The 21,276-nt window shown below is 43.8% G+C and overlaps 1 protein-coding gene across 1 annotated transcript in view; it reads left to right on the top strand.

Annotated features, from left to right (window-relative positions):
- Positions 1-15,001, top strand: part of dyrk4 (dual-specificity tyrosine-(Y)-phosphorylation regulated kinase 4) — a gene marked incomplete at both ends in the record, with an annotated part of 18,735 nt that extends 3,734 nt beyond the window's left edge. The window contains 13 exons of the mRNA XM_080544735.1: positions 4,816-4,899; positions 6,564-6,710; positions 7,230-7,377; positions 7,986-8,149; positions 9,240-9,376; positions 10,259-10,399; positions 12,033-12,171; positions 12,618-12,699; positions 12,951-13,123; positions 13,324-13,384; positions 13,900-14,029; positions 14,230-14,405; positions 14,757-15,001. Coding sequence (XP_080400861.1) covers positions 4,816-4,899; positions 6,564-6,710; positions 7,230-7,377; positions 7,986-8,149; positions 9,240-9,376; positions 10,259-10,399; positions 12,033-12,171; positions 12,618-12,699; positions 12,951-13,123; positions 13,324-13,384; positions 13,900-14,029; positions 14,230-14,405; positions 14,757-15,001 — 1,827 coding nt within the window. The remainder of the gene's footprint in view (positions 1-4,815; positions 4,900-6,563; positions 6,711-7,229; positions 7,378-7,985; positions 8,150-9,239; positions 9,377-10,258; positions 10,400-12,032; positions 12,172-12,617; positions 12,700-12,950; positions 13,124-13,323; positions 13,385-13,899; positions 14,030-14,229; positions 14,406-14,756) is intronic.
- Between the last annotated feature and the right edge of the window lie 6,275 nt (positions 15,002-21,276).

Raw genomic sequence — 21,276 nt, 5'->3', positions numbered from 1 at the left:
TATTTACATGAATAATATCTGAATCATACACTACTGTAGCAGCCTTTGTAATACACCACTTTTAACATTTTTACATTTTGGCATTTGCCACTTGCCTGTCCCTGAGATCACAAGGAAATCCAGCACAGCCCTTACCATAAGTTATTTCTTCCCATTTGAGTTTCATCTTAACATGTGAGGTTAACAAAGGACAAATCTCCAAGGGGGTGAATTAATGATTCACAGTTTGGACAAACTGTTGTCTGCATCTAGCTGCCTGATCTTTTAACCCCTTTAAATTGCCTTTGAATGGTGCATTCTGGTTATTGGAAATTTAGAGTACATAGGAAAGTTGATGAGCATCCTCCATAGGCTACGTATTATATGTCTGTGATTGTGACAGTGACTATTCCTAAAGAGCACAGTGCGCATTTAAGCCACACGACACAGCAATTCGAGAGCTTAGAATGATAAGGTTCTATCTCCGTTTAGGGTCGTTCAGAGATATTGAGCGTCAAAGTTTTTACATTCCATTATGTTCTGTGAGATGGAACCTTTGTATTTTATGAATTACTAACTCAAAAATGTCAACATGTTAAAAAATAACACCATACAGGCATTAATAAACACATAATGGATCAGATTATGTAAAAAACTCAGTTTTGACCAAAAATGGAGATAGAACCTTATCATTCTAACGTCACGAATAGTCGTGGATAGGATTCGGTGCGCAGTAGCGCGCAATGGTGCGCTCTCGCCATCGACGGTGTCTGTAGGCTGTATTTGATGAAAGGCATTGCTGCAAGCGCACAAAAACAAGTCTATATCGAGGAGTCAGCTGTCAGTTGCAGAAACCTGAACAGGTGGCATCGTCAAAACGAATGGATTTACAGCTCGCTGCTCTGTAATCCCCTTCGCAGAAAGTGCAAAGTGATGTGAGATCACTTGTTTGAGTTGAAGGATCGGAGCAAGTTCGTTGTTGCATTCTCTCCTCCGGTTGAGTTTCGCTGATGAAGTTTTTCCTTGGATCGATGAATGAATGACACGTTTGGTGGACTGTTGCCGATGTGTTCATGAGCCTTGCACTTTCCCGGAGTTTATTATAGTAGTTTCACCTATAAGGCTACGCTAAGTGGAGCTGGTGATATAACGGGCCATCCAGGCCATCATTAATAACAGCATGTTTCCCGAAATCAATAAGGTGAGGTCATTGTTATGATATTCCATCCGTGGTATTTTTAAATGTGTTTTTGTTTCCCTTAGTCTGAAAGGTTATTAATGGGAGAGTTAGTAGACTACAGAATCCCACATTACCAGGAATGTTTTTATGTAGCCTATTGTTAGGCCTATAACTATAACTGTAAACATGATGTGTTTTGACAGTTCGTGACGTTAGAATGATAAGGTTCTATCTCCGTTTAGAATGATAAGGTTCTATCTCCGTTTAGAATGATAAGGTTCTATCTCCGTTTAGAATGATAAGGTTCTATCTCCGTTTAGAATGATAAGGTTCTATATCCGTTTAGAATGATAATGTTCTATCTCCGTTTAGAATGATAAGGTTCTATCTCCGTTTAGAATTATAAGGTTCTATCTCCGTTTAGAATGATAAGGTTCTATCTCCGTTTAGGGTAGTTCAGAGATATTGAGCGTCAAAGTTTTTACATTCCATTATGTTTTGTGAGATGGAACCTTTGTATTTTATTAATTACTAACTCAAAAATGTCAACATTTTAAAAATAACACCACACAGGCATTAATAAACACCTAATGGATCAGATTATATAACAAACTCAATTTTGACAAAAATGGAGATAGAACCTTATAATTCTAACGTCACGTGTTGTGAAGGTCTGAGGCTGTGTTTATGCTTCTTCCAACTCATACAGTAATGATCACACAGAATCACCCAGGAAAGCAACCTCTTTCTGTCTTCAAGAATATTCTTTGTTGTTGTTCAATTATCTATGAATCTTTATTCATAAACAATCTCATAGGCTAATTAACTCTTCAATGTCATATCAATAGTCATCAAAGTGTTTTTGTGTAATGTTGGTGTAGTTTTCAACTCTGTGAGGTTAATGCTCTCTCTTTATTTTTTTTATTTTTTTTATTCAAAACACAAATGGAACATACAACTTAAAGGAGATTCGTACACAATTACACTCATTGTAATTTGCATATGCACAAATCCATACAAGCATACCGATACTACTATCAACTATTGTCTCTGCAACATAGGTCGTTCTCAATGGCAATACCGCTATGCTAGTAGAAATAAAAACCATAAAAAAACACAAGCAGTATATTAGATATTATAGCCTTCATATCACCAATGGGTTAACCTTACCACAAACGAAAATGTAACCACATAGATCGGTGTCATCCACTTGCTCTATTTTTAATGAGAAAAATGTTTCTCAAGTTCAAGTTTGTGCACCTAACTATAGTCTGTTATTGCTCAGTATACTACATTTTGATGGCCGAAACTTCCTATCTGCAAAATAAAAATAAAAAAATGCAGACAGACCTATCATGTGCAGCCTTCCTTGTTGTCATCATATAAAGTGAAAACCGCCAATCAGAGAATGTGTAGATAGGAGGTTTTGCGTTTCGGCCATCGATTCATTTCTTTATGGAGAGAGTTGTTGTTTTTAATAACTGTCAATATTTTTTTTCATAGTATGATTATCAGTGACATGAGGTCTTACATTCCTCATGATGTGCTATTAACTGGTGCAATGCAAGTCTCTGAAAATGCATATTCAGTAGTTCTAATATCACTTTCAAAGGCCTACAGCAACAACCCAAAAGCTCTTTTCGATATGTAGTGGGGACACTGCAAATAAATAGTGACGATAGGGTGAGTGTAGAATACTACTGTGTGTTTACCTGTTAGTGTATCTGGTTCGCCTCCATTGCTCTACTGACCCTCAGCCCAACTGACCCACCTGAACCCCACTGACATGTCTCTTAGGGACAAGGTCAGTAGTGTATTCACCCAACCCCATTGGTGATTACAGTATAGTTACTATTAAATTAATGTTGGATTTAACTTCTCATTAGATGACAAAGGATACTGTTTTGATGTGCTGATTTGCTTTCGTGACATTCAAAGTTTTTTGAGAGTTATAGTGCATTTATAATATGATAGGTAATTGTATGTTTTGAAAGCATCCCTGGTTATTTGAGAATGAAAACAAAAATGGCTACTGCTATGGCTTCAAGATGCCAATTGGCCGAGGCCCAGTACAGCAGAGAAGCAGGTGTTTTTGTCTGATGACGATGATGAGGCCTAATTGGACGGGGCAGCTTAGTGCCCTGGCTGCCACAGTGACCCAGTGCAGCTCAACAACAACAGTGGGGGAAGGTGAGGTCAGGTTACTCTGGACGCTGCAGGTGTTAATATTTGAATGAGCGGTTCCCTGGAGCTCACATTCCAAACATAGCCCCATGAAAGGTAAAGGTGATCCAAGGTGGATGCTGCTGATATTGCTGCTGCTGCCGGTGTAAATGCACCTTATTGTACCCCCCCTACCCCCCCTCCCCCGCCAAAGAGGTCCACTTATTCTGGTTCTGGTTATGTGGGGGAAAAAGAGCAGTGCAATGCATTACTGTGGGTAGACTCTTATATAGGGTCTGCTTTCACAGACTGTCTCTGTTTTTTCTTCGTCATAAAACAAAAAACACGAGAATCGCTCTGCAGTACTGTAGGGTTAGGGTTCTATAATAAGTACATACATATGTATTCTATTTATACTCTCTATAATTGCAAAGACAGATACTGAAATTGTTGTGTCTGAATCTGTCGAGCCTATTGAGTTCTGGATCAAGTCCATTCTCCATCTGTTCTAGTTGCTCCACCCGGGCCAAACATGCCCAGCAGCCCTCTCAGACCCCTGGGCTATGTGAATCTGCCCAGCCCTCTCAGAGCCCTGGGCTATGTGAGGTCAGCCTTTGTGCCCATCTGGGATGGAGGGTTTAGGTCACCCATATGGTGTGTCTCGCCTTTGTCACGCTCCCCGCTGACTAAGACACGTGCTAGAATGGCTATGTTGGCAGTGCTGACCCTTAGAACACACACACCTACACACACACACACGCATTCATGCACACACACACACACACACACACACACACACACCTACACACACACACGCATGCACGCACACACACACCTACACATACACACACACCTAAACACACGCACGCACACACACACACACACACACACACACACACACACCTACACCACACACACACACCTACACCACACACACACACATACGCACATACACACACACACACACACACACACACACACCACACACACACACACCAATGCCGCACTAAAGGAATGCAGGTGGTAAAAAGCCAGATTGAGAGGGGGAGTGGATTATCACAGACTGTGGTATTCATATGAGAGGTTCCAAGGAGAGAATTCCTGCTTGGAACATCTTTCATCGCGTGGCAGAAATCCTGCGTCTCTGCCCACGGGCGCCAACACCCACCGTTGTGCTGGGCCCGAAAAGGCGGCTGCTTATTCACAGCAGTGCTTTGATGCTTTGATTGGAAAATATAATATATATATGACCTGCATAATGAGTCATATTGAATCTGTTTAAGAAAACAGAATCTGATTTGGGAGAAACAGATACAGTATTTCCGCAATAGTACATGTAATGATGAATGATGACCTTGACGTAAACACAGACCAGTGTACAGACTAGAGAACTGTCTAGTCTTTGTGCGTGTGGGAGTAACTATTGTCTGTAGTTGAGTTGCAGTCTCTGTCTCTATAACTACCATAGTCCTCCTCTCTCCCCTCCCACACAGTCCACCAGACCAGAGGCCTTCCCCCACTCTCACAGGCTGCAGCCTGACAGCACTCGTCTGGGAACCAACCGGCCCTACCCACAGGTGAGGAGCTAACAACGCCCAGTCATACCTGACACATTCAAAAGAAGAGAGATTTGGTGAGGCTGCATTTTCTCATTTTATGAGAAAATGTGGAATGCACTGCCAGTTTACATTAGGGATGCAACCTCAGCAAATTATGTTCAAGTCAAGACTAAAAACCCATCTTTTTAATATTGCCTTTAAACGGCTAAATAGTTAAATTATGATTATATAATGATTGGAGCACTTTGAGCTGCAACGTTTGCAGGAAAAGCGCTATACAAATACAGTTCTTATTATTATTATTATTATTATTGTTGTTGTTATTATTATTATTATTTTTATTATTATTATTATTCAAACTCACATTCATCTCATCCCTGATATTGCCTGGACTCACACACTCACATACCCTCCATGTCCCCTGACCCAGAACTAGCAAGCCCCTCCTAGCACCACCGCAAGATGTACACCGTTAAGCCTTTTAGGTTCTCTCCTTTCTTCTTCTTTGTTTATACCCGAACCCTACCTCACACGATAGAACGGTGCGATGATCAATAGTTCGTGTCGTTAGAGAATGATAGTATTTAGCAAAATCATTGGGGTAACTCCAGCCTCGGAATCTGCAGTTTCCATAACGATAGCAGTAACACCCTGCATAATGGTTGTTTTTGACGAAGCAACGACTGCCTTAGGGCCTCCCGCGAGGAGGTGCTCACACACCCTCTCATAATTCACTTCACACAGTAGTATAGGACCTGGATGTGTCAAAGCAGGCAGACACGGTCGTCCTTCCTAATCAGCACGGCCCCTGTTGTGTACGGGCAGGCACAGTACTGTGTTGTGAGTTTAGTTTACCCCTGGCTTATTGTAGCGGCAGGTGGATGGGTCTATGTTTAGCCTCTGTCTGGATGAGTCATAACTCAGTTATGGCGCACCTGTGCGTGTGAGCACGTGATGTGGAATATCAGAGCTATGTATAGAACAGGGGTGCTCTTTTACAGCCCACGTATTTGGACTGCTGTATTTGCTGAAATGAACAGGACAGACAGAGCTTGTTTACTTTTTGACTACAATGTAGTGGGTTAGGTTAGGGTAGCAGAAAAAGGACATTCATTGATTAGATGTGTACACACATCTTGATAAGCCTTTGCACTTGGCCTGGTGTTGTGTAGAGGTCTAATTTCGTTACCCATCGTTACCTGGGCTATGGCCTGCAAGGCAGTAACATATGTAAACGTGGTCCTACAGCAAGCAGGATGGCAGCTAGAGAAAAGGGGCCCCTCCCCCCACAGAAGCGTCAGTGACAGGCTCTGTCAGGGCCCAGTCCGCAGGCTTTTGTCCCCGTTTCACTCTCACCCGGCTGGGCAGGTCTACTCAGTAATTCCACCCTCCACCCCCCGGGGGTCCTGGTTACCCGAGACACGCCACATTCAGAACGTGCCAGACTGGACATACTGTTAGTACACTACACTAGCGACAGTAACCCTGGAGTGAGACTCCCTTTTCCAAACCATTAGTCATACAGTATGTTGTTCAATTATTTACCTTTACTGTTGTCAGGCATATTCTCAAACCTATGTCTTCCATTGTTTTAACCACCCCTCTCTCTCTCTCTCTCTCTCTCTCTCTCTCTCTCTCTCTCTCTCTCTCTCTCTCTCTCGCTCCCTTCCTCTCTCCTGTAGAAGTTTGGTACGGGCGTCGGGACGCTGCCTCAGCTGGAGCCCCCGGTGATCCAGGTGGTCGTCAGCAATGCCAAACTCCACCCTCAGTCTGACAACATCCTGCCCCACATCGCCAACAAGGGGCAGAACAGCTACCAGACCCACCAGGTTAGGCTGCGTTTCATTCTGTGACACTGTGGGTCTCAAACAGTACCGTAGCTCAGTTTACGGTTGCACTGAAGTTGACAAGTTTACAGAGGTTACTTACATGGTATTTTATTAGAAACGACACAGTAAAAAGGTCATTTTTACTTAGTAATAACCTATGAATCACTGGTTCCGCCATACTGTTGAATAAAGCCTTTCCCACTAATGACAGTCGCCAAAACTCGTTTTTAAACGCCAACTAAAGACTCACCTGTTTAGGCAGACTGGTAGTCACTTATAGCCACCTTATTGTTCCTGTTTATGTTCTGTTTATGTTGCCCCTTTGGGGTGTTCCTCTGTTTTTGTTTGCGCTTCTCTTTTCACCCATTTTATCCTTTGTTTGTGATGTAAAGCACCCTGTGCATTCGTGCTGTGAAGGGCGCTATATAAATAAAGTTTTACTTTACTTTACTTACTTAACAAAGTGGTGAGGCGAACGCGTCACTGTAGCTGACCTCTTGATCCCTGGGTGATTGACAGGAGGAGAGGCCAATGCCGTCCCAGTTCCCCACACGGTTCGGCTGCTCTGTGGAGAACATGTCTGACTCCATCACCATCAACAGCCTCACCAAACAGGCGGAGAAGGAGAAGCTTTGTGAGGGACATCGGCTGCCCATGTCTCCAACAGGTAGGCCACGAGACAGCAGAACCCAGGGGAGGGGATGCATTCATAGACATTCTGTTTTAATCGCTGTGTGTAAATAATAATAATAATAATAATAATAATAATAATAATAATAATAATAATAATAATACATTAGACTTATATAGAGCTTTTCTAGACACTCAAAGACGCTTTACAAACTGAAAAGTAGTAATCAAGTAGTAATAATAAAAATACACAAAAAGGTTAAGGTAGTGCTGGGGACACATGGGAAGGGGAGGGGGAGAGGGTTAACTGGTGAAGGCAAGCTTGAAGAGGTGGGTTTTGAGGGCCTGTTTAAATGTTGGGAGGATGTTGGCCTGTCTGATGTGGTTGGGGAGGGCGTTCCAGAGGGACGGGGCTGCGGCTGAAAAGGCCCTATCACCCCACCCCACCTCACCAAATACACCTCTTGGTTCATCGCAACGTCTCACCCCTATATCTATGTATTTGTATACGGGGTGATGCATTTGATAGATGCATTTGATTGTCTCTTGGATGAAAAGAGGAGCATACAGTACGTCGGCCATTCTAATTGGCTAGAGGTGAACCTCTCTTCCACTCCTCCTCTCCCTTCCTCTCCACTGCTGCAGCGGCGCTGAAGCACTTCCAGGACCGTCTGACAGAGTTTGAGCAGGAGGAGATCATGGACTACTCTGAGGTCTGGTTCCTGGGTCTAGACACCAAGAAGATCGAAGGCACCCAGGGGAATCCTCAGAACGCAGGCTACGATGATGAGCACGGCAGCTACAACAAGGTCAGATCCAGACAAATGTCTTCAGTGCTGTTTCCTAGATTAGGCCTCCTCCTAAACAAAATGGGATTTTGTGAAAGCACAATTTACTCCAGTGTCTTGGCTTAATCTGTGACTGAAGTTTCCAGTTATTTCATAAGGACATGAGGGTTATTGTTGTTGTTGTTGTTGTTGTTGTTGTTGTTGTTGTTGTTGTTGTTGTTGTTATGTTGTATGTTGTTGTTATGTTTGGCTGAACATAATTGAATATACAGTATACTAAGATACACTTAGTATGACTAGTCAAACGGGCACACTGACCTCTTCCTTAGCATAACAATAAACGTCATTATAATGTACTAGATCACCTTAAGGCTCATGCTAGTCCTGGCCAAACCATACGAGGTGAACTGAGATGCCATGTGTGTCTTATTCTGATCAGTATGAATGTACTGGCCTGTACCTTAACTGTCCCTCCTGAGACCTCTCCATCCCCTCTACCCCCCTGTACAGTTTCTCTACTGTAAATCATTTAAAAATTAAAATAAAAAGTTTCCTTGTTCTAGCATTATGACTGCCAATGGTCCCAGGCCTGAGCATAGATACTTTTTCTTGCGATGACTGATGGATAGATGATTCACTTACTTAGACAAACGTATCGCTTTGAATAAAGGCGTCTGCTAAATGCCAAAATTGTAAATGTAATGTTTCAGACAGACTGGGAGCTGTGTTTAGACACATCATGGTCCTGTGCTTCCATTCAAGGTCACTTGGTCTGGGTCACACAGAACAAGTTAGGTCCTGTTAACAAGGCACTGCACAATGATACAATGGAATACAGTACAACACAGGAGCAGGGTTGTCAGATTAGCTTGCATTTGTCTCAGTAAGGTAAATGTACCCTGAGAAGTCATTACAGTAACCATAGAAATGTAGATTTTATCATGAACTACCGATGAATTGTGTAGTCAATTATGTGGGACAATAAAGTTGATCTAAAAAACATGATCTAACATAACCAATACCATACTGTAGCTACATAAAGAGTTAGTACAGTACAAAACACAGAAAACATCCTCTTAAACAGCCACTTAAATGCCGCTCCTGTTCCCAGGTTCTTCATGACCACATTGGCTACCGCTTTGAGGTGTTGGAGGTGATCGGGAAAGGATCCTTCGGACAGGTGCTCAGGTGTCTGGATCACAAGACCAACGAACTGGTTGCCATCAAGGTCATTCGTAACAAGAAAAGGTACAAACGACAACAGTGGCTTCATACGAGCTCTCAGTGCCCAAAGACTCTTGAAACTCTTGAACTCTTGAACTCTTGAACTCTTGAACTCTTGACACTGAAACCGACATTCTTATATTATATATATGAGATCATTAGGGTCATTCAAAAGGTCATTTGTCCTTTTCATGACCTTGTTGGGACAAGGCCACAGACATGCTTTTGATCATTTGATCTTCTGGGAGGATGCATGGTCACCCTGATCCCCATTTAGTTCTCAACTCTGAGTGTTGTTTTACCTCTCCTCCTCTCTCCTCTCTCTCCTCTCTCTCCTCTATCTATCGTCACTGTAAGCTCCTATTTGATTAATGTAGATGCCAGCGGGCCTTACAGCCCTTCAATAATGCAGAAAACAAAATGGGGCTTACAGCTATAGTGCAGCCTCAGACACACACACACACACACACACACACACACACACACACGCACACACACACACACACACACACACACACACACACACACACACACACACACACACACACACACACACACACTGTCACTTTGTCTTAAATGGTCTTGTCAAGTTCCTGTTTCTCCTGGGAGAGAGACTACTGTACTTTGGGCCAAGCAGCACCTCTGCTGTGTTGTATTTGTGTGCAAATCAGAACAACCTGAAAGTTTGATAGAAAAATATTTACCAGGACATTTTACTGGGTGACTATAAGAAACTCTTACTTATGCAATTACATTCCAGAAGCTTTCGGCCCTGATCAGACTGTTATTCAGATATTATCCCTATGATTGTAGTATAGAAACTATGTTTGGGGATTCTCACTGTAGGCTATTTGAATTGATCAAATTAAGATTGGCAACTAACTCTGCTACTTGTTTGAGCTGCAGGTTTCACCACCAAGCTTTAGTGGAGCTGAAGATCCTGGATGCTGTAAGGAGGAAAGACAGAGACAACTGCCACAACGTCATCCACATGAAGGAGTACTTCTACTTCCGGAACCACCTCTGCATTTCCTTCGAGCTGCTCGGGTGAGTGCACACACACACACACACACACACACACACACACACACACACACTCCCCGCTGATTAAGACACTGCTGACCCAGTGCTGACCCACACATACACACACACACACACCTACACACACACGCACGCATGCATGCACGCACACACACACCACACACACACACACACACACACACACACACACACACACACACACACTCCCCGCTGATTAAGACACTGCTGACCCAGTGCTGACCCACACATACACACACACACACACCTACACACACACGCACGCATGCATGCACGCACACACACCACACACACACACACACACACACACACACACACACACAGAATCAAAATAGTCCTGGAAGAGGATAAAGAGAGCATTGAATAATCTATTATTCATTGAAGGCATTCATGGTCGGGCACCTCTCCCATTAAGGTTCAACAACAGGACTTGAGCGCTAAACTCCCCAACCACAACCACAACCACACAGCTCAGTTATCACTAGTCACCTCATCTGTTACACTGAACTTTTGACAAGTCAATCAGGTACAAAGTGAGTATCACACCCTCAAAGCAGCTGTGTGTCTTTAGCATTAATAGCCTTTATCTCCCATTGAGGGAGCAGCGTTGTGTACCGGGCTGGGTTGGGTGACCTTTAGGAGACATCTTGGGACTGCCACCTTGTCTAGCGTTACCGTCACCCAACCCCTTAGTTAATGTCTTGATTAGGGCCCTATCTCTTTCCCCTCATGGTGTGATGGCTCCAGTTACGCCAGCCAGGAGTTTGGTGCTTTCCCAGAAATGCCACAAGAAACACCACTGTGGGGGGTGGCTGTGGCACAGGAGGTAGAGCCGCCGTCTAATGATCGCAAGGTTGGCGGATCGGCGGTTTGAATCCCGGCTGGCCACATGTCACGGTGTCCTTGGGCAAGACACTGAACCCCAAATTGGCCCCAATGAGCGGGCCGGCGCCTTGCATGGTAGCTTGCCGCCATTGGTGTGTGAATGGGTGAATGAGAGGCCATTGTAAAGCGCTTGGGACTAAGGCGCTATATAAGTCAGTCCATTTACCATTTACCATTTACACCAGCCGTGTTTCTAGAAAGAACTCTCAGATCCTCTCTGCAACACATGTGACAGCATCCTACATTATGATGTCCTATGGGTTTAGCAGAAAACATTCACTTCCTTAATCGTGTTATTTTAGCTACTTCACTGCATGGAGAGCACTATAGATCTGTTTATAGCTTAGATTAGATTCAACTGTATTGTCATTGCAAGTACCAGACAAGTACCAGACAACGAAATGCAGGTTAGCATCTAACCAGAGGTGCAAATAGTGATATAGTGCAACACATGATAGTGATAAGTGATAGGTACAGTATGACAATTAGTGGTCTGTTGCATTAACAACTCTTTTCATCTCATTTCATGATCTGAGGTAACAGGCGTCTCTTAGTCTTACCCCCATCAGACCACTAAACAAAGGACAGAATATAATAGGAGGAATAAATGATGCAAGTGTTCAGAGTGGGATAGACTGAGGGAATCCTCGTAGTCGACTGAAATGTGCCAGGGGGGTTCAAAATCGGTGTAGCCGCGCCCCCTAGTGGACTAACGATTCCCTGTGTTCTCTTCCAGAGTGAACCTCTACGAGCTGATTAAGAAGAACAACTTCCAGGGGTTCAGTCTGGCCCTGATCCGTCGTTTCACCCACTCCTTGCTCAAGTGCCTCCAGATGTTGCACAAGGAGAAGATCATACACTGTGACCTCAAACCGGTAGGATTTCTGTCCCCCCACTGCTGAACGGTAGATGTTTTTTTTTAAAATGCCGGTCGAGAGCTGGCGTTGCTTGTTTTCGCAGCTTCTCTGCACGAAATCTAGATATACTTGCAGTATACAGAGTAGATTGTCCTACAAAGACACTTAGATTTAGATTTAGTCATCTAAAAAATAATTAGACCCCTATACTTTCTTTTATTTATTTTTTATTTTACTACTCGATCTTTTCAGTTTGTAAAGCGTCTTTGAGTGTCTAGAAAAGCGCTATATAAGTCTTATGTATTATTATTATTATCATTATTATTATTATTATTATTATTATTTAACAATGCATAGTAATAGTATCTTACAATGGAGAAATAAATGTTTATAGAGGGTCTAGTCACAATGGTTATGAACCACGTTGATGAATAACCTTTGTTTTTATCTTTATTTCACCACAGGAGAACATCCTCCTGTCTCAGAAAGGACAAGGGAATATCAAGGTGGTGGATTTTGGCTCCAGCTGTTATGAGCAGCAGAGAGGTGAGTGTTGAACCATTCTGTTACGCTCGGTATATCAAATCTGATGCAACACAACCACAACACTCACAGAACTACTACTATGAAAGTATGGTACGGGTAGGATACAATGCGTGCCGTACCGTCTGGTCAATGGAAAAGCGCCACCTTTCCTGCTTTTCCTATGACTACTAACAGACTCTCCCCTTGTCTGTTGCCCTCCCCGTCTCTCCCCCTCTTCTCTTCCCCTCTCCCTATGGCCTGCCCTCGTGTAGTGTACACCTACATCCAGAGTCGGTTCTACCGCTCCCCAGAGGTGATCCTGGGCCACCCCTACAGCATGGCCATAGACATGTGGAGCCTGGGCTGCATATTGGCTGAGCTCTACACCGGCTTCCCCCTCTTCCCTGGGGAGAGCGAGGTGGAACAGATTGCCTGCATCATGGAGGTACAGAACACCCATACACCCACAATGGTTATATTTATATCCGCAATTTATATCCACTTGCAATTTTGCTAGTTCGCTAGTGATCTTCAATTCATACAACTACACATAGTGTTCTTCTGTTGGCCGTTTGAGTTTCTGGTGTTGGGATGTCTGTAGCGATCCGTCATCGTTCAAAGAAATTGTCTTCTTTTACTTCACAGGTTCTTGGAATGCCTCCAAATGACTTTGTGCAGACAGCGTCGAGGAGAAGGTTGTTTTTCGGTAAGGACGTTCGATCAACTCTATTTGATTTTTGTGTGGAAATATATGACACATTTTTGTACTGATGTATACCTGTTTTCATAATGCCTTTTGCTTACAAACATACAATTGACCTATCGCTAAGCCACGCCCCAAAATAGAAATTGTCCAATCATATCACAGCAAGTCACTACAGGCAGAAAACTCGGACAAACAACTCACTAAATATCTGATGCTGAAAAGCTTCTAGACAAAATATTTGTGTCATCTTTAAAAAACATGTCTATTACTTGCTGTGGTAAATCAGAAATCGGAAATTTGCCAACTCCCGCCATTTTAAGTCATTGGATGTCATTCAGGCACGGTCGGTCAGTCAGTCACTGTCAGTGAAGCGTTGTTTGTTTGTCCGAGTTTTCAAAGGGGGCGTGGCTTAGCGATAGGTCCATTAAACATTAGAACTAGGTGATGAATCCCTGGTTAGATTTTGAGCAAATTCTAGTAAACGACTCACTGGAATTATGGATGACTTGGTACAGATTCCAAGGGCATCCCAAGGAACATCACCAACACCAAAGGCAGGAAGCGGCGACCCAGCTCCAAAGACCTGGCGAGTGTGTTGAAGACCAACGATCCTCTATTCCTGGACTTCCTACGACGCTGCTTCGCGTAAGTGACTTTGATTTTGAATTCGAGAATTAGGTACAAAACTGCTTCTCATTCCGTGGCTCACTGTATCACTTATTGAAGGAGAGCTGTTGCCATGATACTGCTGGTAGACCTGTAGGTTGTTTCGGATATTTGACCCCCCTGACCTCCACTCACTGACTCTGTCTACTACTGTGTGTGTTCTTTCCTGTACGGTCCAGGTGGAATCCATTAAAGCGTATGACCCCAGACGAGGCAATGCAGCATGATTGGATCCTGGAGGTTCGTTCGAACAAGCTCCGGCCCAAAACACGACCCATGATGAGGAAGCCTTCTGAAAGCATCAGCAGCACAGAGAACAGCTATGAGCACCGCAAAGTAGTCAGCAACAGGACAGGTGAGACAAGACCTCTTACTAGAACTCTTTATTCTCTCTGTACTCAAACGCTGTCATTTCCTTTCTTTTGTTTTCGATTGTTCTAAAAATTAATCAGACTGTCCCAGATTACAAAAATAGAAAATGATGTTCAGGCGCTTAGCTGCGTAGCACACATGCACATACCACAGAAACGCAAGGTTCCTGGTTTGATTCCGACATTTGACATATCCTGTATGTCCTCCCTCCTCTCCCTCACCCATCGTTCTTCTCAATCTCTACTCTCTCCTGTCAATCTCCTAATAAAGCAGAAATGCCCTAAAAACATATAAAAAATAAAAAATACGTCCTCCTCCTCCTTTTTCTAAGCAGCAGAGAAGGTGGGGACGGACGCCAACGGCAACGACAAGCTGAAGAGCGACACCTCCGCCCCTCAGGGCCAGATGGCGACAGTGGAGAGGCTGCGTCCCATTGGTGCCTCGGCAGAGGAGGAGTTGTGTGAGGGCGTGGCCAGGGACGGCAAGCAGGAGAGGTCCATACACATCGTCATCAAGCCCCAGGTGGAGGTGGGCACGGACGGAGAGTCCCCGTCCCAGTGTCTGCCCCCCATCACGTAGTCAGCCTGGACGTGGGGAAGGAAAGGGTTAACCCCCACCACCAAGTGTTAACTGTTGTACATTGACTTTTTAAAATCTACTATTTATATTTTAGTTCCCTCTACCAAAGCAGTTCCGTTGTGCAATATTTGTTGCATGGCTTCGAAAACCTTCATTTCCATCCCTTACTGTACTGTCAACAGAATACCTTCAGTTTCTGAAGGAGTAAGAGTGCAATAAAGGCTGAGCCAAAGAAAGTTTTTGTTTTTTAAATATCATTTCTGATCTTTCAACAGTAGTGAAAGAATATCCATCCTTTAAAATAGTTTTTTTTTCTTCTGCATCTTGTAGACTGTAACACAGTTTTAATTATAACATAATATATTTATGGTGATTATGAAGATTTATTTATGTACATTTGATCCAAATCATAAGAAATGACAAAGATGTATTTGTAATATGTTCTTTTTCTGTACATATCCCTGCTGTGATTTGTAATATATGTAATGCAGAACATAATAAGCTTCAGGTTATTGTACAACTTAGACAAGGTTTTACTTGTTCATGTATTATTTGTGTATGAAAAAGAGATTTTGTACTCTATTATGTCTGTGCTCGTTCATTATTTTATTTTGTACTATTAGACACTAAGAGACAATCCTTTTATCGATAGTTTGTGCCTTGCAGTATTAGAATTCTTGCACTTTACTACTGTGTGTACTGTACTGTACCTGGTTAGACAACGTGGGATGCTTTACTAAGATAGTTACCCTTTCAAATGAGAGGTGTACAACCACTACTAATATCACCGGACAAGAAATATTCACCATGAGGGTAGCATTATTTTGTGTTAATCAGATTCCCAGGGCAGATTGTAGAATTCATGGGATTCCAATATCTAAGGAATAGAACAGAGTATAGGATAGAACATTCCGGTGTCGGTGACATGATTCCTCTTCTCTTACTTATCTAATTTTTGCTGAAATTAGTGATTCAATTAGTGTTCTAATCAGAAATAGCATATAGGCAGTCGTTTCATTTACATCTGATTTATGCCAATACACTTAGCTACATAAGTATGGAGGAATCACCACCCGGTATCTCAGTTGGGTGTTGCTAAATTGATTGACCAGTAACAGTCAGACAAATAAAGACAGAAGGCTAACGTTATCCTAAGGGTGGATTAAAAGTGTGTAGCTATTGTTATGTCTTTTTAATAGTGAATTAAAGTAGTTGTTTCAACTCACAAGCCTCTTTCCTTGTTATCCTCCCTGTTTTTAGTTATTTTCCCTGTCAAGTGCATTCATTCTATTGCATCTGTGTATGACGTGCTAAATAAATAACGTTACATTTGAACAAATTAATAAAGAGCCTAAACTGTTAGCCATGAATAATTTGTCTACTAGCTTAGCCTACACGTTTAAACACAGAGAAGATATTTCTGAACACTTCTACATACAGTTTGACACTGCCATGATTGAATGAATTGTATTTGTAAATAGCAAGACAAGATATTTATGGAAATACCCTCACATGAAAAGTAATACTGTAGTTTTACCCCAGATTTATTATTTGACATGTCAAATCCAAATTACAGGAGTAGAACCAAATTACAATTATTCACTGTGCAAATTATACACATACAGTGTTTTGAATAAGTAAATGGGACAGTGAAGCATTTCTTCTTCTTTTGGCTCGACACTCCAGAAGTTTGGATTTGAAGTTTGTGTTCAACCCCACCCCTGCTGGAATGTGAACCTCAGTCCACATCAGAGCCAAAGGGTTAAACCCTTACAACAGCTAAACCACTGGTGGTTAAGTGGTAGACTTCTCGCCTGCCACTGTGCAGCTGTAACAGAGTTTTTGACCTTTTATTGACCCTTTTCTGCCGTGTTTTCGAATCCAAACTCAGGACACCACTCTAATATTTCTTAATGAACTAAATGTTTAATGTAACACATACTCCATCCATTCGTGTTACTGCATTCAGCTACTGAAGCTATATAGTTTTGCAGCCAATTGGCTATTGCCAGAACTTCATCTGGGAGTAATGACTGTATTTTGAAGTTACAAACATAAGGCTTGGAGTTATTTCAACATGTTGTTGACATGAGTGTGCTCTCCAGTCATCCCTATCCCAGTGTGAGTGGGGCATAATTGATTGATTGACACCAGCTGTGTGACATGAATGATTGAGCCAGCTGATCCTATATATGTGTGACCATTCCCACAATAAAAGTTGCTTCCTTGATAACATGAACCCTGTCTGACAGCGTCTGATTCCTCCGTTCAGTGTGTAGTCCGATCGTTATGGTTTTAGCCAATAACCAATAACCAACGTTTAACAGGTTATGGGCCCAGAGTGCTACCATGGCGAGACAATCGGAAAGAAGTTCGCGTTGGTCTCGACTAGCGTTTGACGGAGATGAGGAAAGGTACGAACTGTGGGAAACAAAGTTAATTTAAATTTAATTTTTAACCGTTCATGGGCCATCTCCGGCTACAGAAACTGAGACACTCTCAAAGCAGACCTTCCCGTAACAGCTTCGGCTCAGGAGTTGAGAGAAGATGAGGAGAAAAATGCAGAGATTTACGCAGAGCTCATTCAGTTTCTAGATGACAAAAGTTTGTCGCTCATAATGCGAGACGCACCAGATGACGGACGAAAAGCCCTAGAGATATTGCGCAATTATTATGCGGGTTCAGGGAAGCGTCTCTATACAGAGTTGACCACGCTCTCGCTCCGTTGAACGTTCGAAATATTTGAAAGTTCGAAAGGTTTAAATATCCTAAAACCGTCATAATTCCGTTAGCGTCTCGGTGGTCTTGTGGTTACGTCCGAGAACAATAGCGGTTCTGGCCTATTTTAAGGTCGCAGGTACGAGACGGCACTATGAACTCAGTGCGACCTGTATGTCAGAACCTTGATCTGGACCTGTATGTGTCCGACCCTTGATCCATAACAATAAAGCCAGATCAACCACACTTTTTGATATTTATTGACCGTGAACTGTCTTCTTATAGCCAATTTCAAGGCGTCAGCCATGTCATCTCAAGGTCGCCGGTTCGAGTCCAGCCGCGGACATGTATTACTGCCTGTCATCCCTGCTCTCTCTCACCCATCTTTCCTGTCAATATCTACTGCCTCTATCCCATTAAAGCAGAAATGCCCTAAACATTGCGTACATAGTTACTAACTGACGCTAGGAGTTAGAGCTATAGTCCTGAAGGGTCAGCTTAGCCATTTCTCTCCACAAACATCGTCTGAAAACATATTTTCCTGGCCTTTTTCAAGCCCGTCAATAATGTTTTGCTAATTAAGTAATGGAAACTTGTTAAAATGCAAATGTTGCCTTGAGGCAACACCGTACCATTATGGATTCACCATGACAACATGACATTGTGGTATTGTGTATTTAGGCCTGGCTGAGAAGCAGCGCAGGGGTCCTCCTGCCTCATCAGTAAAAACGCGGCGCTCTCTGACCGCAACACGCGCGTCTCTCTGACAGACAAGCTAACGTAGCCAGTCCCACACTGACACACAGCGCTGCCCCGCCCCCTGGCGGACAGACACATCCAGATTGATACAATTCCTGATTGGTATGCATAGCTGATATGCCAGATCGATGTCATGTGTCACCAATCAGTCAACGTGGATGAAAAATACTCCATCCATTCGTGTTACTGCATTCAGCTACTGAAGCTAAATTGTTTTGCAGCCAATTGGCTATTGCCAGAACTTCATCTGGGAGTAATGACTGTATTTTGAAGTTACAAACATAAGGCTTGGAATTATTTAAACATGTTGTTGACATGAGTGTGCTCTCCAGTCATCCCTATCCCAGTGTGAGTGGGGCATCATTGATTGATTGACACCAGCTGTGTGACATGAATGATTGAGCCAGCTGATCCTATATATTATGTGTTGATGGTGTATAATTCATTTAAGTTCAAATGTAATTGTGTTTATGAGAACTGTCGTCTGGTGGCAGAACATGCACAGACGGCTGCTGTCCTGGGATTTGTCTTTTCTCCGGATCTCTCATTGTCTTCCACAACACCACCACCACCCTCTGTTAAGAAAGATTCAGCTCCCGTTTGAAGAATTCAGTGGCAGCAAAATCCTCAATGGCATCCATGAATTGGTTATGCCTTCTGCTGCGTATGTCTGGAAGACCTTTGTAGAGCAGTAGAAGTAGCTCACTTAGCAGGACTTTGAGCAGCTCACTTAGCAGGACTTTGAGCAGAAGAGGACAAGCCTCTTGTGTTATCAACCTGTTCTAACCTGCTATCAGTTGCCAACATCAAGCAATGTTTTCTAGACCTGTTTTACCCATTTGTTTTTGGCTGTGGGCATCTTTGGACTTCTTCAGGAACTCTTTTTGCATGCAGCACTCAGCTCCACTTAATGTGCCAAATTGCATTACATGTCAATATGTATGTTGCTTTTATTAAATGTTACTTTTATGTGAACAGTACATATTTAAGTGTTTAAACTTTTGAATTAATGATATGGATAATTGTATATTGTGTTTGACATGTTTTTTTATTGCCTAAAGTATCCCCCCAAAATGCACAAAATGTTTCTTAGTTTTTTGACATAATGGGATATTCAGTCATATATTATTTGCTTATCAGCAGCCAGGAACATCTTCACATGGAGGTGGGCTCACATGGTGGTCTTGGCAAGACATGACAAAGGCTACGGCCGAAACCATTGTCAATTAAAATGTTCACTGGAACTAGAGTGTGCGGCTTCTACTTCATTCTATAGTATTCTGCTCCGTCGCCAGCACCTCGCCCAAGTTTTCTGTGGTGTGCGTTGTCTTCTTTTTCAACTTGGCATGATGATCGTCAGGTGTCAAGCGGTCATCCTGGGCAGACCACCAACGTGGTGTTTGGCCCCCAGCCCTGGGCCTCTCTTTGCTGGTGTTTGGCCCCCAGCCCTGGGCCTCTCTTTGCTGGTGTTTGGCCCTCAGCCCTGAGCCTCTCTTTGCTGGTGTTTGGCCCCCAGCCCTGAGCCTCTCTTTGCTGGTGTTTGGCCCCCAGCCCTGAGCCTCTCTTTGCTGGTGTTTGGCCCCAAGCCCTGAGCCTCTCTTTGCTGGTGTTTGGCCCCCAGCCCTGGGCCTCTCTTTGCTGGTGTTTGGCCCCCAGCCCTGGGCCTCTCTTTGCTGGTGTTTGGCCCCCAGCCCTGGGCCTCTCTTTGCAGGTGTTTGGCCCCCAGCCCTGGGCCTCTCTTTGCTGGTGTTTGGCCCCCAGCCCTGAGCCTCTCTTTGCTGGTGTTTGGACCCCAGCCCTGAGCCTCTCTTTGCTGGTGTTTGGCCCCCAGCCCTGGGCCTCTCTTTGCAGGTGTTTGGCCCCCAGCCCTGAGCCTCTCTTTGCTGGTGTTTGGCCCCCAGCCCTGAGCCTCTCTTTTCTGGTGTTTGGCCCGCAGCCCTGAGCCTCTCTTTGCTGGTGTTTGGCCCCCAGCCCTGGGCCTCTCTTTGCAGGTGTTTGGCCCCCAGCCCCGAGCCTCTCTTTGCTGGTGTTTGGCCCCCAGCCCTGAGCCTCTCTTTGCTGGTGTTTGGCCCCCAGCCCTGAGCCTCTCTTTGCTGGTGTTTGGCCGCCAGCCCTGAGCCTCTCTTTGCTGGTGTTTGGCCGCCAGCCCTGGGCCTCTCTTTGCTGGTGTTTGGCCCCCAGCCCTGAGCCTCTCTTTTCTGGTGTTTGGCCCCCAGCCCTGAGCCTCTATGTGGGCCTAGAGAGCTGGGGACTCCTGGTCTGGTCCCCTTCACCTGCTCCACTAGAGTGGGACAATGACAAGAGCACTTAGATACATACATGCATAGCAACACATTCAGGTTTACTAGCTTAGATTGATCATGTATCTCTCAGAGTGTGGCTGATACATCTTTTACAAACGTTTGGTCCATTTTGAAACCAATTTGAGATTTCTTTGCACAAGGATCCACATAGAGACATGAGGGTCCGTGCCTAAACCTTACCTGAACTCATAGAACAGGATGTAGGCTGTGTGAGCCCTCTTCTTTAGGACGGTGGCCTCATCCACTCTCTTCACCTTGGCATCGTTGAGAGAGAGCCACCCGTCGCCATGAGCCTCACGGACGTCACTTATGTAGTGACCTGAGGAACAGGGTAAATGTGAGATGTCAAGCTCTGTGTGTGTGTGTGTGTGTGTGTGTGTGTGTGTGTGTGTGTGTGTGTGTGTGTGAGTGTGTGTGTGAGTGAGTGTGAGTTTTCAATTACCCGAATACGGGCTGTCCCCCAAATGCGAGACGATGCCTGTGAGGTGGTAGGCA

Source organism: Nansenia antarctica (assembly GCF_963989245.1).
Source record: "Nansenia antarctica genome assembly, chromosome: 14".
In the NCBI taxonomy this organism is placed as follows: domain Eukaryota; kingdom Metazoa; phylum Chordata; class Actinopteri; order Argentiniformes; family Microstomatidae; genus Nansenia; species Nansenia antarctica.
Note: the sequence above shows the minus strand (reverse complement) of the source record. Positions and strands in the feature narration are given on the sequence as shown.